General features: G+C 38.2%; 1 protein-coding gene across 1 annotated transcript in view; it reads right to left on the bottom strand.

The window, feature by feature from the left end:
- The window catches only part of Myo3a (myosin IIIA), a 216,471-nt gene that overhangs the window by 64,155 nt on the left and 132,780 nt on the right, over positions 1-19,536 (bottom strand). The window contains exons 17-19 of the mRNA XM_031369160.1: positions 14,249-14,375; positions 10,770-10,980; positions 7,013-7,157 (exon numbers count right to left, since the gene is read on the bottom strand). Of these exons, the coding sequence (XP_031225020.1) occupies positions 7,013-7,157; positions 10,770-10,980; positions 14,249-14,375 (483 nt within the window). The remainder of the gene's footprint in view (positions 1-7,012; positions 7,158-10,769; positions 10,981-14,248; positions 14,376-19,536) is intronic.

Raw genomic sequence — 19,536 nt, 5'->3', positions numbered from 1 at the left:
CTTACTTACTCCTATTCTTACATACATCTTGCTTCTATATCTACATACTTACTCCTATCTATACATACTTACTCACTATCATCTATATACTTACTCCTAATCCCTACATACTTACTCACTATCACTATATACTTACTCCTAATCACTACATACTTACTATTCTCTATATACTTACTCCTAATCCTATATCTTACTCCTATTCTTACATACATCTTACTTCTATCTCCTACATCTTACTTACTCCTATTCTTACATACATCTTACTTCTATGTGTACATACTAACTCCTATCTATATCCAGCCCCCAGCCCTTGTGGGTTAAATACTTTCCCTGGTCCCAATCAGCACCGGCTACGTGGCAAAGCATAATAGGCTACGAGAAATCATGCCAGCTTGCATCAAAAACTAGAGGCACCCAGCTTTTCCAACTAAGGCTTGTTTATCTCAATGCTCCCTGCTCTGGCTGGAGACCAGGTGTTCAATATATATGTAGGGTGGCAGCTGTGGCTCCCCACAAGAGAGGATAGTGGGTAGGAATATGGAGAGAGACATATAAAATTATGGACCATTGGAGTGGTAATATGGAAACCTCCTAAAATATATGCATATATGAGGATGATCTAAATAAGATCACCAAATAATGGGGGAGACAGATACAACTGGCCATTTCTTCTCAGTAAATGAAGTGTTCAGAGTTTGGATTATATCTAATTGAGTTGTTGGCCAAAGAAGCCCCATGGGAATCTCCAAAGAACTCAAGCTGTTGCCAACAGTTGGTCTCCTCAGTCAGGAAGGTCCTATTCCTAATGACAACACCTACATAACTCATTGAACACGGAGATGTCAAGCTGCTGTTTACACAGAGCCTACACCCTAGTGTCAGCATCTTTGTTACAGTTGCTCTGCATGCTATCAAGGAAACATGTAAATACCAAGACAACCACAAACCCTTTACCTATAATAGTATACTGCCTGCAAGATATGCTAGGGCAAAGGTGGCACAAAGCTTGTGGGAGTGACCAACCAGAATCTGATCTGACTCCAGGCCAACTTCCCAACATAGAATCCATACTGGACACTGCTTGAGCAATTGAGAATCTGTAACTAGATAGCTCAGGAACCTAGGGCAGATTCAAACAATACTAGTTAAAAAAAGAAACCACAGTGAAGAAATGACTAATGATATTCTGATGCACTCATAGACTAGTGACTTGTTCACGGGAGAATTTTCCTCATTCAGCAGATGGGAATAAATATAGAGACCCTAAGCAGACAGTACATAGAGAGAGACAGACCTTGGAACACTCAGCCCTAAATAGAATTTCTCTATCAATTCCCTCCCTTCTAATCTCAGGAAACCTTGTGGATGAGGAGGCAGAAAAAGAGGATGGAGGACACCAAGAAAACAGGGCCCTCCAAATCAACATTAGCAAGGCTTGTATGAACAAGGACTGATGTGGCATGCACAAGGCCTGCTAGGGTCTGCACCAGGTCCTCTGGGCTTCTATTATGGCTTCCAGCTTAGTGTTTGTATAGGATTCCTGAGTGTGAGAACGACTGGATCTTTGGCTCTCTGTCTTCTCTTGGGTTCTATTCCTTCTGTTGATCTGTCTTGTCTAACTTCAATGTGATCATCATTTTCTTGTTATATTTTATTTTGTTATATTTTAAAAATGGATGAATGAATGAGGGTAAAGGTTAACAATGGAACTGTTCATTCTTGCTGTGAGAGGGAAAAATCAGTGTTCTTCAATGGAATGACACTGGGGTCAATTAATTTTAGTTTGGTAGTTGTTTTGTTTTGGGAGGCTCTGTATTTTATATCTAGGTTTTCTGGGTTTTGTTGTATTGGAGTTTTGTTTGTTTTTCGGAAAGACTTAAAATTGGGTTGGCAGAAGGCCCAGCTGGCATGCTGCCACAATGACTTGACAAGCATTGGCTGAAGCTGTCATGAACTGCTCATATGAGAACCCCTGAGAGCTGAAAAGGGAAGTTCTGCGATACAGATAGGATAGGAAGCAAAGCTGGATGAGGTTTGAAGGGAGAGTGAACTACAGCAAATAATGGATGGGCCAGCATGCTTGATTTATGCAGTGGTGAGTCTTGATCCCATATCATGGATCATGGAAGACAAATATTCTACCAGCATTCTCATGTCCTACTCGAAAACTTGCATATTTGATGAACTCTTAAATAAAGTTGCAGTTTATAAAATTGGTATTTAAAAATCAATAGCTTTTCTATGTAGCAATAACAAACATGCCAAGAAAGCAATTCCCACTGACAAGAACTTCAAGGAAGTTAAAATATGTAGGAATAAACCCAAAGAAGGAGGTAAAGGACTCATGCAACGAAATCTTTAAGACTCTGGGGAAAAAAACAAGTAGAATACACTAGACAAAGGAAAACATCCAATATCCATGGATTGGGCAAAATCAATAATGCAGAAACAGCTGTATTACTAAAAGCAATTTGGAGAGCCAGTGAAATACTCATCAAAATGTCAGTGACATTCTTCACAGAGCAGAAAAAATATTTTAAAAAATCATATGGAAACAGAAAAGATAGTAAAGCAATCCAAGGCAAGAAAAAGAAAAACACATGCAACAGCAAAACAAATAAACAAATAAACAAAAAACCAAACCAAACCAAACCAAAATAAAAACTGCTAGAAAAATGTCATCTGACCTTAAATTATACTACAAAGTTCCAGAGTCGGAGATAGCACAGTACTGACACAAAACGGACAATATATATCAACAGAAAGTAATAACGGACCCAGTAAGAAGCATACACAGCCATGTCCCCGTGACCCCTGAGAAAAGTTTCAAATTACACACTAGTAATAAGGTAATTTATGCAATAGCTGGTGCTGGCTCATGGTGGATATCCATATCCAGAAAATGAAAGTAAATCCATATCTCTTACCATATGCAAAGATGAATTCAAAATGAATCAAAGGCTTTAATTCAAAACTTGGAAGCTGAGCAGTGGTGGCGCACGCCTTTAATCCCAGCACTTGGGAGGCAGAGGCAGGTGGATTTCTGAGTTCGAGGCCAGCCTGGTCTATAGAGTGAGTTCCAGGACAGCCAGGACTATACAGAGAAACCCTGTCTTGAAAAAACAAACAACTCCCCCTCCCCAAAACAAAAAAACTTGGAATGTTGAAACTGTTAAAGGCAAGCACAGGGTTGGCATAGTAACGACCCGCCAGTGGGAACTTATTGAATTTGGTGGAGACATTTCAGGAGCTCTGGGCCAGAAAGTCTCCACAAGATAAGAGCAGGTCAGCTCTCACCCACGGGGGCTTATTTAATGATATATGCAATTGCCTATCTCTGTGTAGAAACAAATATGAACACATCACCTTAAAATCCAATTTTAATCCAGTTAATTGCTAGTCAGATGTGTTACTTTAATGCATGAAGAAGGCTTATCCAAAGTATTAAGAGGAATATATGTATTCAGAGTGGGTTGTTAGTATTCAAAACAATGTCTTGCAAGTACATAGCTATACAGAGTGGCCAGTGGTTCTTAGGAAGAGTGGCATTTATTCCAACCTAAACTATGGTTGATGTGTTTTTCTCTCAGTTCAAAATGGTAATCTGTAGGGAAGCTTCATACATTGTGCATGTGTTCTATACCACAATAAGCCCATTATAAAATTAAATCAGAGGACAAAGTCTATTACAGAGCCAACATAGAAAACCTTTGAAAATGGACACACATTTCTAACACAGCAAATGTGACTACACACAATTCAAACTTTCTAACACATTTGGATTCCTGTTTGGTTCTCTCTCACATGAAAGAAAACCAAAACACACACACACACACACACACACACACACACACACACCTCAAACACAAGCAAGACCTTGGTTATTCTTGGTTTTTTCTTGTAGAAATTCAGATTATGGGCTCTTGTAGGATTATGGTCTTCTCATTGAAAATCAGATAAGATTTTGCTTCCTTAGGCTCTATCAACCAAGAGCCTTTTGGAAAATATGAAAGTCAACAGTGTATCTATTTTACAAATATAACAGCGAAGGCAAGCATGAGTGTTACATCTATACAACTAATACAATTGAGAAGACCATGTACTTTCAGCCACAGCTCATTAGGAAGATTTTAGCAATATATTTTAAAAAGATTCTAAAGCTACACTCTTTGGTTGATGGTCCTATTTTCAGGGAGAGGATCTACTACTGAACTGTCTCACTGTTGTTTTTAGATAGTATTGATTTAAATGTTCTTAAAATCAATGTATGTATGTATGTATGTATATATGTACATATATATGTGTGTATGTATATAAATTTGTTCTACAGCCAGGGATGAATAAAGCAATAATAACCATATGAAATATATGCAAAAAATTGTCCAGGGCAAACTAGAAAAACAGTGTTATCATAGGATATCTAAATGATAAGAAAAAGAAAGAGGTATGAGTTATGGATGCTTGGGATTGACTGTTAAGACATCTTAAGTTACTTAATCAATGTCCATAGAAAAGCAGGTTATGAAGAGAAAAGAAGCCCAGCTGCCAGAGAATGGTTATGTGTTTTGAAAATAAGCCAAGTAGTTCATTAGTTGGACATCAACTTTCCATTGTGTAACAGTCTACTTGGGAAGCTATCAATTTAGATACCATCATAAATTAGTTACTAAACTTGTATTACATTCTATAGTTTGAGAATGTCTACAAATATGTGTTGAGGCTTGACCTTTAGTTGGAAGTGCTATTTTTGAGAGGTGATGGGAACTTTGGGAGGTTAGCAGTAGCTGCAGACAGTGGGTAACTAATGGACATTCCTCTGAAGGTTATAGCAAACCTGTGGTCCTTCCAGTTTTTTGTCAACCACAAGCTACACACCAGATGTCCAAACACACAGGCAAGCAACCAGGCTGGAACTTTCACAAATCTTAAACAAAATATCTTTCCTTTTAGGTTGTTCTCTTGGGTATTTTGGTCACAGTAATGAAATGTAACTAATACACTACAGCTGACTGGTTCTGTATAACAAAAGGATGTTTTACTCCTAAAACAGAGTAGTAGTAGTAAAACCGGAGGCTGGTACTCAAAATATCTTTGTAACTAATTTTCCTAAAGTATCCTATGAAACACTGAAATAAAATTTAAATTGAGTTAACTGAAAAAAAACTTACATAGTAAACCATTGTTTAGAGTTCACAGACATAGAATTAGCCATGTTTTTTTTGTTGTTGTTGTTTTTTGTTTTTGTTTGTTTTAAGTAAGACAAGTGCTTTACTTGTAAAGAAACTGTTGGACATTTTGGGGGTTGTAGTAATTTAGAGGTAATTCTTTTAAACCTCTGAAAGATATTTAAAGATATCCATATTGCTATGGGATAGTTTTCTTTAGCAAGCCCAAAGATGTAAGAAAAACATTAGGATAATGAATGAAATGAACAATTACCAGTCCATGTGTTCTGTAAACATCAACATTTTATACAATGTAAATATCAGTAATAGCTCATCCATCTGTACATGGGTCTAAGGCTAGCCACAATACAAGCAAGTTTTAACTCTGTGAGCAAGCGAAGACAGTGGTGTGACAGTGCAAGCCAGTAATGTATCAGGTGGGTGATGCATGAACATGAACTGTTTGTTCCCTTACAGTAAAGTCCATAGACAAACAAAGCTACTTATTTCAGTCTTTTGTTTGAATGAGTTCTCTACTGAGGCATTAGGGCAAAATGACACTGATTTAATTGATATGTATTAAAAACATGAGACACATCAGCATATGAAAGCACCAGAATAAGAGTATGAGATGATATTGATTTTGGACATAGGAATTTGTGGTCTAATGAAGAAGGCCATACTAATAATAAGGCTGGGCCACTTTAGTGTAGTAGGCAAGGTAGAAACAGATGTTGTGTACTAAGTATATTGAGGTGGGGAAAGAAGTCAGTGCCATGAAAGGGATGTTAAATATGCTTCCTTGGAGGTTGGCTTCGAGGATGATAGACTGAAGGTCTTCTCCATACAGACATGCAGAATAAAGAAAAAATGGAAGGTTTCTATTTGCTCTTACTGTTAAGGTGATTGAATGACATATCTGAGCATTTGGGGATACTAATGGAGAGAGGTGGCGAGGGGACCAGAAAAGGATTAGGAAGAGTAAGACACTGAATGATGAGGGAGAACTGAACCAATACATTCTCTTAAATGTGTGTCCTTTGCTTGGACTAAGGTGTGCCAAGACTGACAAATTTTCCTTTGTGATCTGTGTTTTCAAACTGGAGTTTTGAAGCAAAGTCTGAACCTTCTTAATAATAATAATAATAATAATAATAATAATAATAAACCTCACACATCTCCAATTTACATAATTTAAATTAAAACATCAGTTCTAATCAGCTAACACCAAAGTAACATAATTTGAAGGTGACAAATGACATATGGACTGATATTAAGTATGCCTCTTTTAGATTTAATAAAATAATTTAAATAGTCTTAATATGACAGCATGCCAAATGCAATTCAAGTAACTCTCTACTTTCTCTAAAGAGAAATATTGTTGAAGCTGAATCATAAATTATACATTGTACTTGACAAAATTACTGCTTCATGGCATTTGCATTAAGTCCATTATCTTGAATTCTGTTGCCTGGATACTAGGATTCGAAAGTTTAATGCATTGTAGGTGAATATTGAAATTTCAAATGGAATGTCAGCAGAGCATTCTAAAAAAATAATAGATGCTAGTAGGCACAGAGGAAATGTCTTCTTGCAGAGGCTCACAGTGGTCAAGTTTTAAAGAGAACTGCACTGGTTTTGAGTGAAGAACTTAGAACATCACATGTCTAGTCAAACCAAATTCACACTGTATTTTTTGTTTGCATTTTTATTATGGACATGGAGAAAAGTAAACATTTTCCTTGCCTTTGAATGTTAAGGCATGAAGTGTATGGCCAATGTACTGTTTATTCTATGCACTAACATGCACACACACATATACATCTTCAATCCTTACTTCAACATACCTGTTCCCATGCAAACACATGCTGATTAAAATAATACTGGATCTGTTCATTTGCAATGTTAATGCACAGCTGCTCAAAGGAATTTTTTTTGAAGTTTTCAAAGCCGAATATATCAAGAATGCCGATGCTCAGCTCCTCATTCCCACTGGAAGAATTAAAGAAGTGTTTGTTGGGCTGTTGCTTGTTTCTTTAAGAGGCAACAAGAAGCAGAAAGTCACAGAATTCCTATTGGTGACTGAATTAATTACAAGTCTTTCTTCTCAGAAAACAAAGATGATGGAGGTAAACTAATTTTACTATGCAAGTAGAAAGGCATTTTCCTTGCTGTAGAACCCACTCCCAGCATCGTATACACCTTAATAGAAGTGGGGATTTCCTGCCATGAGCTGGAAGCACAAAGTCACAAATCTATGCCAGCCAAGCATCATAGGACAACCTGGCCGACATTCAGAGCTTTGTAAACACACAGACAATCAAAACTGTACCAGAAAAGTAAACATTATTTTAAAATTGAAAATGTCTTTCTACAAATGTCTGAATTAGTCTCAAAGAACTGTTATCCATTTTCTTATTCATATTTAAATACAGATCAAGTGGTAATATAGAGAAAGATACAAATATGTAGGAATTCATCTTCTCATTATCCAGCTGTGGTGCACACACGTTTTCTCAGCACTTAGAATGCAGGAGGCTCAACAGTTCAAGTCTGGGATGCACAGTAAGATCCTGCTTCACAAAACAAACAAACAAAAACTAACACAAGGGATAAAAATCAAACAAACAAACTTTAAAATACAAGTAAATATTATTTTACAGATGAATTATCTCATATTCATTCTCTCTGCTATTCCATACAACTAGTTCTGTTCACTAAAAAATGTTTATGTCTGTGAGTAAGACTGAAGTACTTTTTCTGTGTTCTTTAAATCAAACTACAACAAAGCTTCCCTTTGTGTCCTCCTTTAGTCAGTGTAGTCCATGCTCGATGTTGTCTGGAAGAGGTAGGACTTGCAGCCGGAATCTTCAGGGACTGCCTCATTTGGAGAAAGAGTCTGAGCTCAGAGTGAAAATCTAAGACCTCCAAAACATTAATCCCACTGAGTATGAAGTCATACATCTATAATCACAGCATATAGGGAAACTGTGGTAGGAGAATCCAGCCTAGAGTGCACAACCACACTGCCTCTAACAACAGCAACAACAACAACAACAACAACAACAACAACAACAACAACAAATCTTAGTGTCTGTCTTGACAGAATTAAACTAAACTATCACAGCAGGTCTTGGTTCCGTTTTTTAAACTAACTTCAACAACAAAAAAAAATCTAAGTCTCAGCTAGTTCTGGTTAATGTAGGGCAATTATTATTTAGTAGACGTGTAACAATGAGATTTTTAGCACATCACCCTTTCTGGGTACCATCTAGTGCTACACCTGCAGACAAGAGCTAAGGAAGTGAGTCTAGCAGCTCCAGTCCTCTTGTTTACATTGTATTGAATGTGGAAACATTCCTAGATGCTTCCATTTTTACAAGATGTTTAATGTCATAGAGATGGCTACTAATGAATAAAAAGCCATTTTGCTATTAAGTCGTTCTGGGAAAACAGTATTATGATCTGAGACTCAGCCTAGTAGGGCTTTGCTGGGACGTTCATGGACAATTGTGATATCCAGAGAGTTAAGACCACAGGGCAACAATAGATAATCTAGATAGCCTAGTTGTATAATACGATATAGGATATGCTTTAGTGGACAATAATGAAGAATTGCATATGTGAAGTGTGTGTAAGATGATGTTTTTGTGTTTAGTAAGAAGATGCAAATAAAGACAAGGTTATGTTAAGATAGGCTTTTCAACATAAAACATTCTTAAAACTCCTAAGACCTACAGCAGAAAAAGAAGTCAGATAGAATGTAAGGACAATCATCTCTGCAAATCTAGTCAACAGTGGCTATGATTTCCTATCTTTCAAAAGTGAGGCTCAAGAACCATGGATACAAGGCCTGCTGTCAGTACTCATAAGCAGGTATCAGTACTCATAAGCAGGCGTCAGTACTCATAAGCAGGTGTCAGTACTCATAAGCAGGTGTCAGTACTCATAAGCAGGTGTCAGTACTCATAAGCAGGCGTCAGTACTCATAAGCAGGTGTCAGTACTCATAAGCAGGCTGCAGTGATTATTATGACCGTGTTTTGTGCATTTGAGAATCAAATTTCAATAGAAGTCACAGCACCTATTCCTGCAGCGTGCAGTGAAAGTTAAATGTTGAAAAAATAATCTTGCTTTAATAGTCATGGCTTAATTTAAGCCCATGAAACAACAAAGAATGGACTGACATTTTATACAAGTGTAAAATGGTAGACACTTAATGGTACATAGTCTAATTAAAAGAACATTCGAATTGATAATAATGATGCAAAACTTTCTACCACGATTACTAACATTGTCACATTTTTCAGTATAACAATCAAGGTATTTCATAGTTAAATGGAATGATAATGTGATGGTGCTACTAAGAGAGATAAGTTGATCATTGCCTGCACCTGTGTCCTCACTGGGGTCTCACTGCCTGAACATGTGCCCTCATTAGGGCCTCATTGCCTGTACCTGTGCCTCATTATGGCCTCATTGCCCATCACACATTGATCATCACACAGTGACCATCACACAGAGTACACCACACAGTGTCCATTAGAGTGTCCATCACATAGGGACCATCACAAAGTGACCATCACAGAATGGTCATCATTGTCCATCACATACTGGTCATAGCAAGTCACCCTCGTCCAGTGTCCCTCACACAGTTGTCATCAGTGTCCATCACATACACTATCACACAGTTTCCATCACATAGTGGTGATCACAGAGTGATCATCACAGTGTTCATCACACAGTGTCTATCTCACAGTGATTATCCCAGTGTCCACCACACAGTTATGATCACACAGTGTTCATCATATAGTGGTCATCACACAATGACACTAACCCAGTGTCCATCACACAGTGACCTTCACATAGTGTCCATTAGAGTGAATACCACATTGTCCATCAAACAGTGAACTTCACACACTGTCCATCAAACAGTGACCATCACACAGTGGTCATCACACAGTTGTCATCACATAGTGACCATTACCCAGTTTCCATTACACAGTTGTCATCACCCAGCGTCCATCACACAGTGGTCATCAGTGTCCATGACACAGTGACCTTCACACACTGTCAATCACACAGTGATGATCCCACAGTGTCCATCACAGTTTCCATCACACAGTGACCTACACACACTGTCCATCACACAATGACTATCAAACAGTGGTCATCAAACAGTGGTTATTATAGTGAGACAGTGACCATCACACAGTGTCCATCACAGTGTCCATCACAATGTGACCATAACACAGTGGTTGTCACACAGAGTGAGCTTCACAGTGCCCATCACACAGTGACAATCATACATTTGTCATCACAGTGTCCATCAAACAGTGTCCATCACACAGTGGTCATCACACAGTTTCCATAACATAGTGTCTATCACATAGTGGTCATCACACAGTGACCCTAACCCAGCGTCCATCACACAGTGGAAATCAGTGTCTATCACACCGTGACCATCACACAGTGTACACCACACAGTTGTCATCACACAGTGTCCATCACACAGTGTCCATCACACATTGGTCAATACGTAGTGAACATCCAAAACAGATACACCGCCTAACATTTGTAGAAAACAGTTGTATAAAACATTTACCTTGGTGATGTGTCATGCTTCAGCAAACTGTTAATACAATTGACTATCCAGCTAACGAGACGGCCATATAACGTTTTGGCTGTGGCATCTCGGACATCAGTAGCCTTTTCCACTGTGTTGGGTCGTATAATTGTTTCTCCTCTAGTGACTACACAATGTGAGGTGAGAGCTTCCTGCAGCTCATCTGCTTGAATGCAAAGCAAAGAGGCGGCTGCAAAATCAGTAGATCATTGTTAGAAGACAATGAAAACAACTCTATTTTCAGAAAAGCGAAATATCTAAATGGAACTGCAGCACCTGACATTATATAAATATAAGACTGTTTCATGGTATCCAAAGAAGCCACTGTTGAGTGAGTGTCAGTTCTTCCTGCCTCTTCTTGATTGTTCTGTTCTTGCCTCCACTGAGTAAACTGTGGTTGCTGTATGCTACAGCACAACACAACCAAAAGGTCTGAAAGGAAGAAATAGCTGTGCAGGTGTGCCATTGCTTATGGGATGTCAGCACAGATTTCATCAAATTATGCTAAATATTTTAAACGCACAAGGAATAGGTTGGAGTCATTTAGATATGATTATTATGTGGTTATTTCTAGAAAGTAAACTATTTAATTGTCCTTTAAATACTTGCCACTTCTGTCTTTATTAGCCAATGAAAGTCCAAGAAGATAAATGTAATTTCATGGATACCAGGAGTTTTACATTTTTAAAGTAGCCAGTTTGATACAGAGCTCTTTATGTTTAGAGAGAGTGATGCTTTGATGCATACATTACAAATATTTTCTCCCATTTTCATTTTCATAAAATGTCCATTGAGTTTTAAATTTTATAGTTAAAAACAACCTTTAAAGATCATTCGTCTTTTGTCTTCTGAATGTAAAGTTATTTCACACCTCAGGATTTTGTAAGTGTGTTTCACTCGGTAGTTTCATAAACTTTCTTGCAGTGAAATTTGTAGCATTTAGAATTCTTTACAGGGCCAGTTAGAAAGCTTAGTGGGCAAAGGTGCTTAATGTCAAGACTGGTGACCTGGGTTGACCCTGGGACCTGGGTAGGAGGAGAGAACCAAGCTGCCCTTTCACCTTTACACATGTCATATAGTGCGTACATAAATAAATAAATGCAAAACAAGTTTTTAAGAATCCATTTTGGTATATGATGTCTGGAGTGTATTCAAGTCCCCTAACTGTCTCACTGTTATCTGTTGGTTTTCTCTACAACACTGTCTCAACTGAATTGTAATATCATTGCGGTCACTTTAGTTCAATACATTGCTGAATGTTATCTCCTATGGACCTGCATGCTTGTTTCCTTTCAGATATTGTTCATTCATCTGACATATATTCTTTGAGTGTCTGCTACATTCCAAGCATGTAAAACATGTAAAAACATGAGGATGTATTGTTGCGCATAATGCTTTGGAAACAAAGTTTCAGTCTTAATGGTCTTTATCCAGAGGAAAGGGAAGCCAATCAGGAAATTTAGGTGGGAGGAAAGAGGAAAGAGAAAGAAAAATGGATGGGGAAATACAGAGAAGGAGAAGAAAGAGGAGAGAGGTCAATGATGGAGGACAAGGAGGAGACTGAGAGCCCACGGATGCATTGCTTAGGTTGTTTCTGAATGAGCCAAGTAAAGATCAACCCTTGCTGTGGAGTAAGTGGTGGGAGATAACTCACTTCAAGCAAGAAGTGACTGTGTTCTGAGTGTAATGGTGACAACAAACATAACCAAAAAAATAGATGGCCTCAATTTGGAGATAATTCTTTTAAAATGAAGTTATTAAGTAATTTTAATGCAAAAATAAACAAATTTTTCTACAAGTGGCTATTCTGGGAAGTGGGTTGGAATTTTAATTATATACATATTAATAGTACTCCTTTGTGAACTATTTAGTTTTCCTGCTATATAAAAACAGGTTTCAGTGATCAAAATAATTATTTTAGTTTGTTTCTAAGTATATTCTTCTATACAGCCATTATGGTTTGTCTCCCAATGGCCCATGCATTCAAGGATTGTTCCAGACTGTGGTACTTTTGAAAGGTGTTGGAACCTTCAGGATGTAGAAGCCAGTGGGAGAAATTAGCTTATAGCGTTGTGTTCTTGAAAGGATGTTGGACTCCTCCTCTCTTCTTTCTTTACACTTTCCTGTCAACATGAGGTGAACGGTTTGCAGTATCCCTGCCTTGATATTTTACTTGCTATAGGCTTAAAATAACAGGCCAAGCGACTATAAATGAGAAACTATGAAACCACGAGCAAACATATATGTATTTTCTCCCTTTAAAGTTATTTGTCTCAGGTATGTGCCTAATCAATGCAAAAATAATACCATAAGCCAACAGTATGTCTCTCTCTCATTCTGCTGGCTATAGATAATACTTCAGCTATGACTTGGGTGGTGGTGTTAACAAATGTATCTTATCAATGGTGTTATGCAGTTATTACTTCCTGTCTAGTAACTTAGTATCTTGTGTGCTAATCAATTATTTTACCCTTGGAGAATTGGAGAAGGTGTCCTCAAGGGTTGCAGATATGTGGCAATCACTATGTTAACCTTAAACATTTTCTCTGCTCTATTACAAACTACTTCCAAAGCCACAAAGGGTACAAAGGAGGTATCTTAGATACAGGAAACAGGTTTGGACCAATTAAATAAGTAAAGTGGAAGAAAAATACTTGAAAAATAGTATTATGATTTTCTAGACTATAAATGAAATCCACAACAAATAAGAAACTATGGGAGTGTATGCCAGTATTAAAAATAAAATTAAAAAAAAAAAGAACAGGATACATTCTAAATAGGAAAAAGCTATGTCACTGGAGAAAAATCAGTGGGATGTCTTAAATTATTCAAAGTACTTTGTAAAACTCTATTATTGACAGAAAATTTGATTTGGAGCAATAATAATGTGCATCTTTTGTAAGAAAAATGAAAAATTAATTAACCCAGGATAAATGAGTGAATGGAATTCATGCAGTAAAAAAAAATACACGTTTTTATTACTTTTTAATTGATACACGTTCTAAACACTAGAAGACAATTTTAATTCCTTCTTTTTTTACATAGGTCAGTTACATCTTATCAATATTTTCTGCATTTTCATATTAAAACCCAATCTATAAAACAGTCATAAAAACTTAATCTCCAGAAATACTGTCCATAGTACTCACGTGTGGATTTTATTCTTTCACCTGTGCAAAGATTTGTTTTTGTTAGCCTACTTTTTGTTTGTTTATTTTTGGTTTATTAGACAGGATTTCTCTGTGTAGTCCTGCCTATCTTATATGCTACATTGGCTTAAACTTCAGAGATCCACCTGTCTCTGCTTCCCAAGAGCTGAGCCTGAGTGTGTGAACCACACACCTAACTCGATAGCTGATTTTTACAACTTACTTTTATACAAGTGAACCTGAGCATGCTTTGTAGAATCTTTATGAGTGTCAGTTCAGCATAAGCTATGAAAGAGTTCAACAACTCACAGTTTTCCAGAGCTGTGTGATTGCAGATGTAGCTCTTGTCCATCTGGTGTTCAGTTGCCACAGAGGAGAATTCAATGTTTCCAACATTCAAGATTGCGGCGAGTACACTATATACACTTCCAAGTTGCTAAAATACATCACAGAAATAGTAGCATCACATCTGGACTAAAACAACGTGGGGACTATGGCTGTGGACAGATGAAGGAAAAGCCTTGGGTTCCAGCATAAGAAGGACAGTCCGAGTACTCCAGTGCCAGACTAAGACCCAAGCAGGAAAGCATTTGTGTAGGCTCAGCCTCATTCATTAGTATAACTTTGGATATCAGCACTTAAAAATATTTTATGAACGTTTATATGAATCAAAATAGAAATAAGGAGCACTCCTTAGAGGAAGTAGAACTATTCATTAGATTATAGGTAATCTACTAATGTGAAACTTTAGAACTTAGTGTGGTTTTATTACACATGCCTTTCCTCATTTTAGAAGTAAGATGTGTGTGGATAGAGGAGAGTCTAGAAAGGAGAAAGAAGAGATCTCAGCATCCAAATCCAAAGATACATGAAGGTTAAGACCAAGCATAAAAGCTATATACTACAGCTCAGAGTTTATAGTATTTATTGCTATTTAGCCTAAATATTTAATGTTCAGGAATATTCGCACACCCAAGCACACATGCACACATGTGTTTCTCTTAGAAGACACCAGGGGAATTTGTCAAAGACTCTCTGCAAGTTGTAGTGTTATTCCAGATACTTTCATGGTATAGGAGTCTCAGAAGACAGAAAACCATCATCCCAACTTGACATGCCTTGCAGCCATACTGATGGGTCTTAGAGGAGCCTAGCCTCAGGTCCAGGCATGGTTGGGACTGAGGGAGAAGTTGGGTTGTTCACAGCATAAAGACTCAACTTTCCACCCAACTGTCTATCTACCTCTCCATCTCCAGGGCTTACATCAACAAAGTGTCTAAAGTAATTTGTGTTTGGTAGTCAGTGAAACATTTCTTCTTATATATAAAATCAAGGAAACTTTGATCGATGTAAAGACTTTCCACAGACTTTGAATGAACTGGAGTTTTATCCTGTTTCCCAGCTCACAGGATGCACGGTCCTTTCCTCTGAGGAAGGAGGACAACATCCACAGTTCTATGGACCTATGCCAACTCCAGCTCTAGTCTTTCTTTACCTGAGGGATAAATAGCATGCTGTGAGACATACACAACACAAAATTCCAGAGTCAGAGTCACTTTCTAGCATGCTTCAGCATTAGCCTGAAGACAAAATCAAAATAAGAATAAACTCATCAGGCTGAAATTCTGGCCTTTCGGGAAAAAATTTTTGTTTTGTTTTTAACAAAGAAATGAGATAAACAGGAGACTGTATAGATTCTAAAGAGATTTTGTTACATTCAAGAGTGTCAGTGGTTCATGATTCGATGTATTTTATGTTCAATTTCATTTTAACTTATTTAATTTTTTCTGTTACAGTTACTACTAATACTGTGAACATAAAATTATTGCTTGGGACTGGTGAGATGGCTCAGTAGAAAGATGTTTGCTGCCAAGCCTGACAGCTGGAGCTCAATCTCTGGATCCACACTGTAGAGGAAGACAACCAGTTTCCAGCTACCAAAAGCTGTCTTCTGAAATCCACAAGCATGCCATAGTGTGTATTCATGCACACATGTGCACACATATGTGCAAACACACAAAAATCATAAGTATATTAACAAACTCAATAAACCCTGAAGTGAAGAAAGCAGTTTGATATTTTATCATAAAGCTCATGGGATAGTTAAACACAGTAAAACAGTGAAGAGATTTTATACAGATGTCAAATCTTGTCCATTCAACTCTATACAGAATTGTCCAAAGAAGCTATGCTGGAAAAATTGAAGTTAGTATGAGTAACACCTGAAAGATGTTCAAGTTGTTTTCTTCCAAAAGTGAATTAACTCTTCAAAACAGCAGAGCCGCCTGGATGGAGAAGCCATGATATTCATTGCTCTGACTTTGTTCTGAGAATAAAAGCCAAAGTCCTTTGGGGTTGGTGACCCTGGTCCTTTTGGTAACATTCCTTTCTCATAGTTGAAATCCATACTTGACATTTCCTGAAACCCATGTAAAGGAGTAGAAGGAAAGAAAGCCACTGCCTGTACTGAAAAAACGGGTCATTAGGCATCAGGTCAGGAAAAGGGGATCCTCTGTGGAATGTGACATCACACACTCTAGTCTGGGGAAGAGCAAGGTGCTGATGTTCCCATTACAAAGGACAGAGGAGGAAGGTTGAAGACCCAATGTTGGGGGAACTCATATTCTGTGTGTCAATCCAGGGACACTGAATCATTAGCAGGGTCAATCCAGGGATACTGAGTCCTTAGCAGGGTCAATTCAGGGACACCGAGTCCTTAGCAGGGTCAATTCAGGGACACCGAGTCCTTAGCAGGGTCAATCCAGGGACACCGAGTCCTTAGCAGGGTCAATCCAGGGACACCGAGTCCTTAGCAGGGTCAATCCAGGGACACCGAGTCCTTAGCAGGGTCAATCCAGGGACACCGAGTCCTTAGCAGGGTCAATCCAGGGACACCGAGTCCTTAGCAGGGTCAATCCAGGGACACCGAGTCCTTAGCAGGGTCAATCCAGGGATACTGAGTCCTTAGCAGGGTCAATCCAGGGACACTGAGTCCTTAGCAGGGTCAATCCAGGGACACTGAATCATTAGCAGGGTCAATCCAGGGACACCGAGTCCTTAGCAGGGTCAATCCAGGGACACCGAGTCCTTAGCAGGGTCAATCCAGGGACACCGAGTCCTTAGCAGGGAGTTTGTGTGCTCCAGCTGCTTCCTTGGTCTCATCCATCAGTTCAGGCCATCATTGATGGCTGAATCATGTAATTCTAAAATTGTGATTTGTCTTATGATTTTGGGATGATAACCATACCTATGCATCAAAGTATCACCTTTGTATTATTAGTAAATGACTGGATAGAAGGGGCATGCATACTCCTTCTACAATTGGCACAATAATCTCAACAACTGAGGTACTCAGAGAAGCATGGTGTTCTTTGTGATGCTTAAAATGGTTAATTTGTTTTTATAAGTACTGTTTGACCTGAATTAAATTCTGTCTGAGAATCCAAAGAAAATATGTCAGCTTGTGACTTTAGACTATCATAGGAAATGGTTAAAAAGAAATTTAAAGGAGAAAACAAAGGTCCCTCTTGTTTTAGACACAACATATAACTTTATGCAGAGAAAAACAAAAGTAGCTGTTTTAATATGGGACTAAATAGTATGGTAAAAATGTTCTGGAAATGAGTTGAGTCATCAAACCTCTAACTATTTATTGTAAAATTATAGTAGCAAAATGGTTTAGGAAATCACATGGCTTTAACATTTTGAAGTTTTCCAATTTGTGTTATTTTTAGAAATTGTTTAACTTTGATTTCTCTGTCATTACTTTGGTTTTTGGTGAATCACAAATGCACATGTGGGCTGTAAACCTTGGGAAGATTTGAGGGACATGAACACTGTGGGTGTTGTCAATACTGATGTCAGAAGAGGAAGGAGAGAGAAAAGCAGAGTTAAAGACACTGTGCTGCAGAATGCTGTGAAGATGGGCTACTGTGCTCAGAGTGGGTGGGAATTGTGATGCTGGGCCCTGCATTGAAGCTCTTCTTTCAGCTACTGACAAAGAACAGGTCCAAGAAATCTAGAAGTAGGAGTATAATCGATTCAGAACTGGGATACAACAAAAACAAACACCCACTAAGTTCATGTCTAGTGACTGAACCAGGCCAGGTGCCCTCATTTAACTCTTGCGGTCAGCCTGAGATAGAGAACTACAGAAAGGGTTAGCTTGAGCCAGGGGAACAACTTTCATAAAACGACCAGAAACAGATGTTCTAGATTCGTTTAATCTAAGGTTTATATTTAGATGTTCAGTAGTATACTCTGAATATTTTTAAGTTTGGAAAAGACAGTTTGACATCCATGAATGATAATTCACAGGTTGATCTAAGCACAATGTTGCTTTCATTTCATGGTTACTCAATGTTATCTGCCATCGAAAGAGATGTAAGTGAACACTGCCTCTTATGAGTACATCTTAGATGTAAACAAACCATTTTAAACCGGCTCTTTATTTCTAAGACAGAAACCTCTGGATCTCTGAGGGACTGATAAGAAGTTAGGGAGAGAAGTGATAAAGAAAGGGGTGGTGTCAGATTTGAACTTGAACTTTGGCATCGGAAGTGACTATGTATAAGAAAGAATTGGCAGAGGGGTGGAGTTAGGGTTACACTAGTTGTATTACAGAAGGTAGAGGCAGCCTGGGGGAGAAGGATCTTTCCTTTTTTAAGCAAGAATAAGAGCAAAAGTTTGAAGCCAGTCCTAGTGGTGCAGGCTGTAATCCCACCAGGTTGAGGCAGGAGAATCACAAGTTTTAGACCTGCCTGGGCTACCGAGTGACTTTAAGGAGTTCAAGTACTCAAAGGCAGACTTGTTCTCTCAGACTGAAAGCCATTATGAACACATTTATTCACTAGTAATAAAAAGACCTATGTTCTAAGAGCTCTCAGTCATCTACCTATCTAGATGGTATAGTTAAGACTTTGTTCCCTAAAATTAAGACCAAAAGCAACAATTTCAACATGACTGGACATCTACCATTTAGACTACATGGAATATATTGGCACAGACCTGTCACCCTTCACATGGGGTTCATAATGGGCTCACTCATATCACAGCACATAACATGCAAAGGGTATTATTAGTCAAGCAAATTCTCCTGTCTTCACACAACAATGCAGTCACTCTGCCCTGTCCACTGACATTACTATTGTCTCTTCCTTCTCCTCCTCCTCCTTTTCCTCTTCCTTCTTTATTTTGAGTGCAAGCAGTCAAATGAATTTCACATAGTAGTGTTCAAGAATCAGATGATGTCTCACTAGAAGAAAATTCTTGATGTCTATGACTTAGCTAATAGCAAAGTCTTCAAGCTTCTCCAGAAGTTTTAAAAGAGATATGAGATTTTTGTTCCATTTTACAGGCTAGAGGCTACTTTGTGAATTGACAGAGAAAATGGAACTAGTAATCTCCTTTCTGCCATGGAAACCACAGCATCATCCTCATGTTCTCAAGTGATGGCTATAGCTTGCTAGTTACAGAATGGATAGCCTAAGCTGCCAAATGAAAGATCCAGGTAGAGTCCATTCATCAATGGGAGCAGAGAGAAAGAGATAGAGATGGAGATGGAGATGGAGGGGGAGGGGGAGGGGGAGAGGGAGAGG

The sequence above is a fragment of the Mastomys coucha genome, unplaced genomic scaffold (assembly GCF_008632895.1).
Source record: "Mastomys coucha isolate ucsf_1 unplaced genomic scaffold, UCSF_Mcou_1 pScaffold15, whole genome shotgun sequence".
Taxonomy (NCBI): domain Eukaryota; kingdom Metazoa; phylum Chordata; class Mammalia; order Rodentia; family Muridae; genus Mastomys; species Mastomys coucha.
The sequence above is the reverse complement of the archived record's forward strand: the minus strand, read 5'-3'. Positions and strand labels throughout refer to the sequence as shown.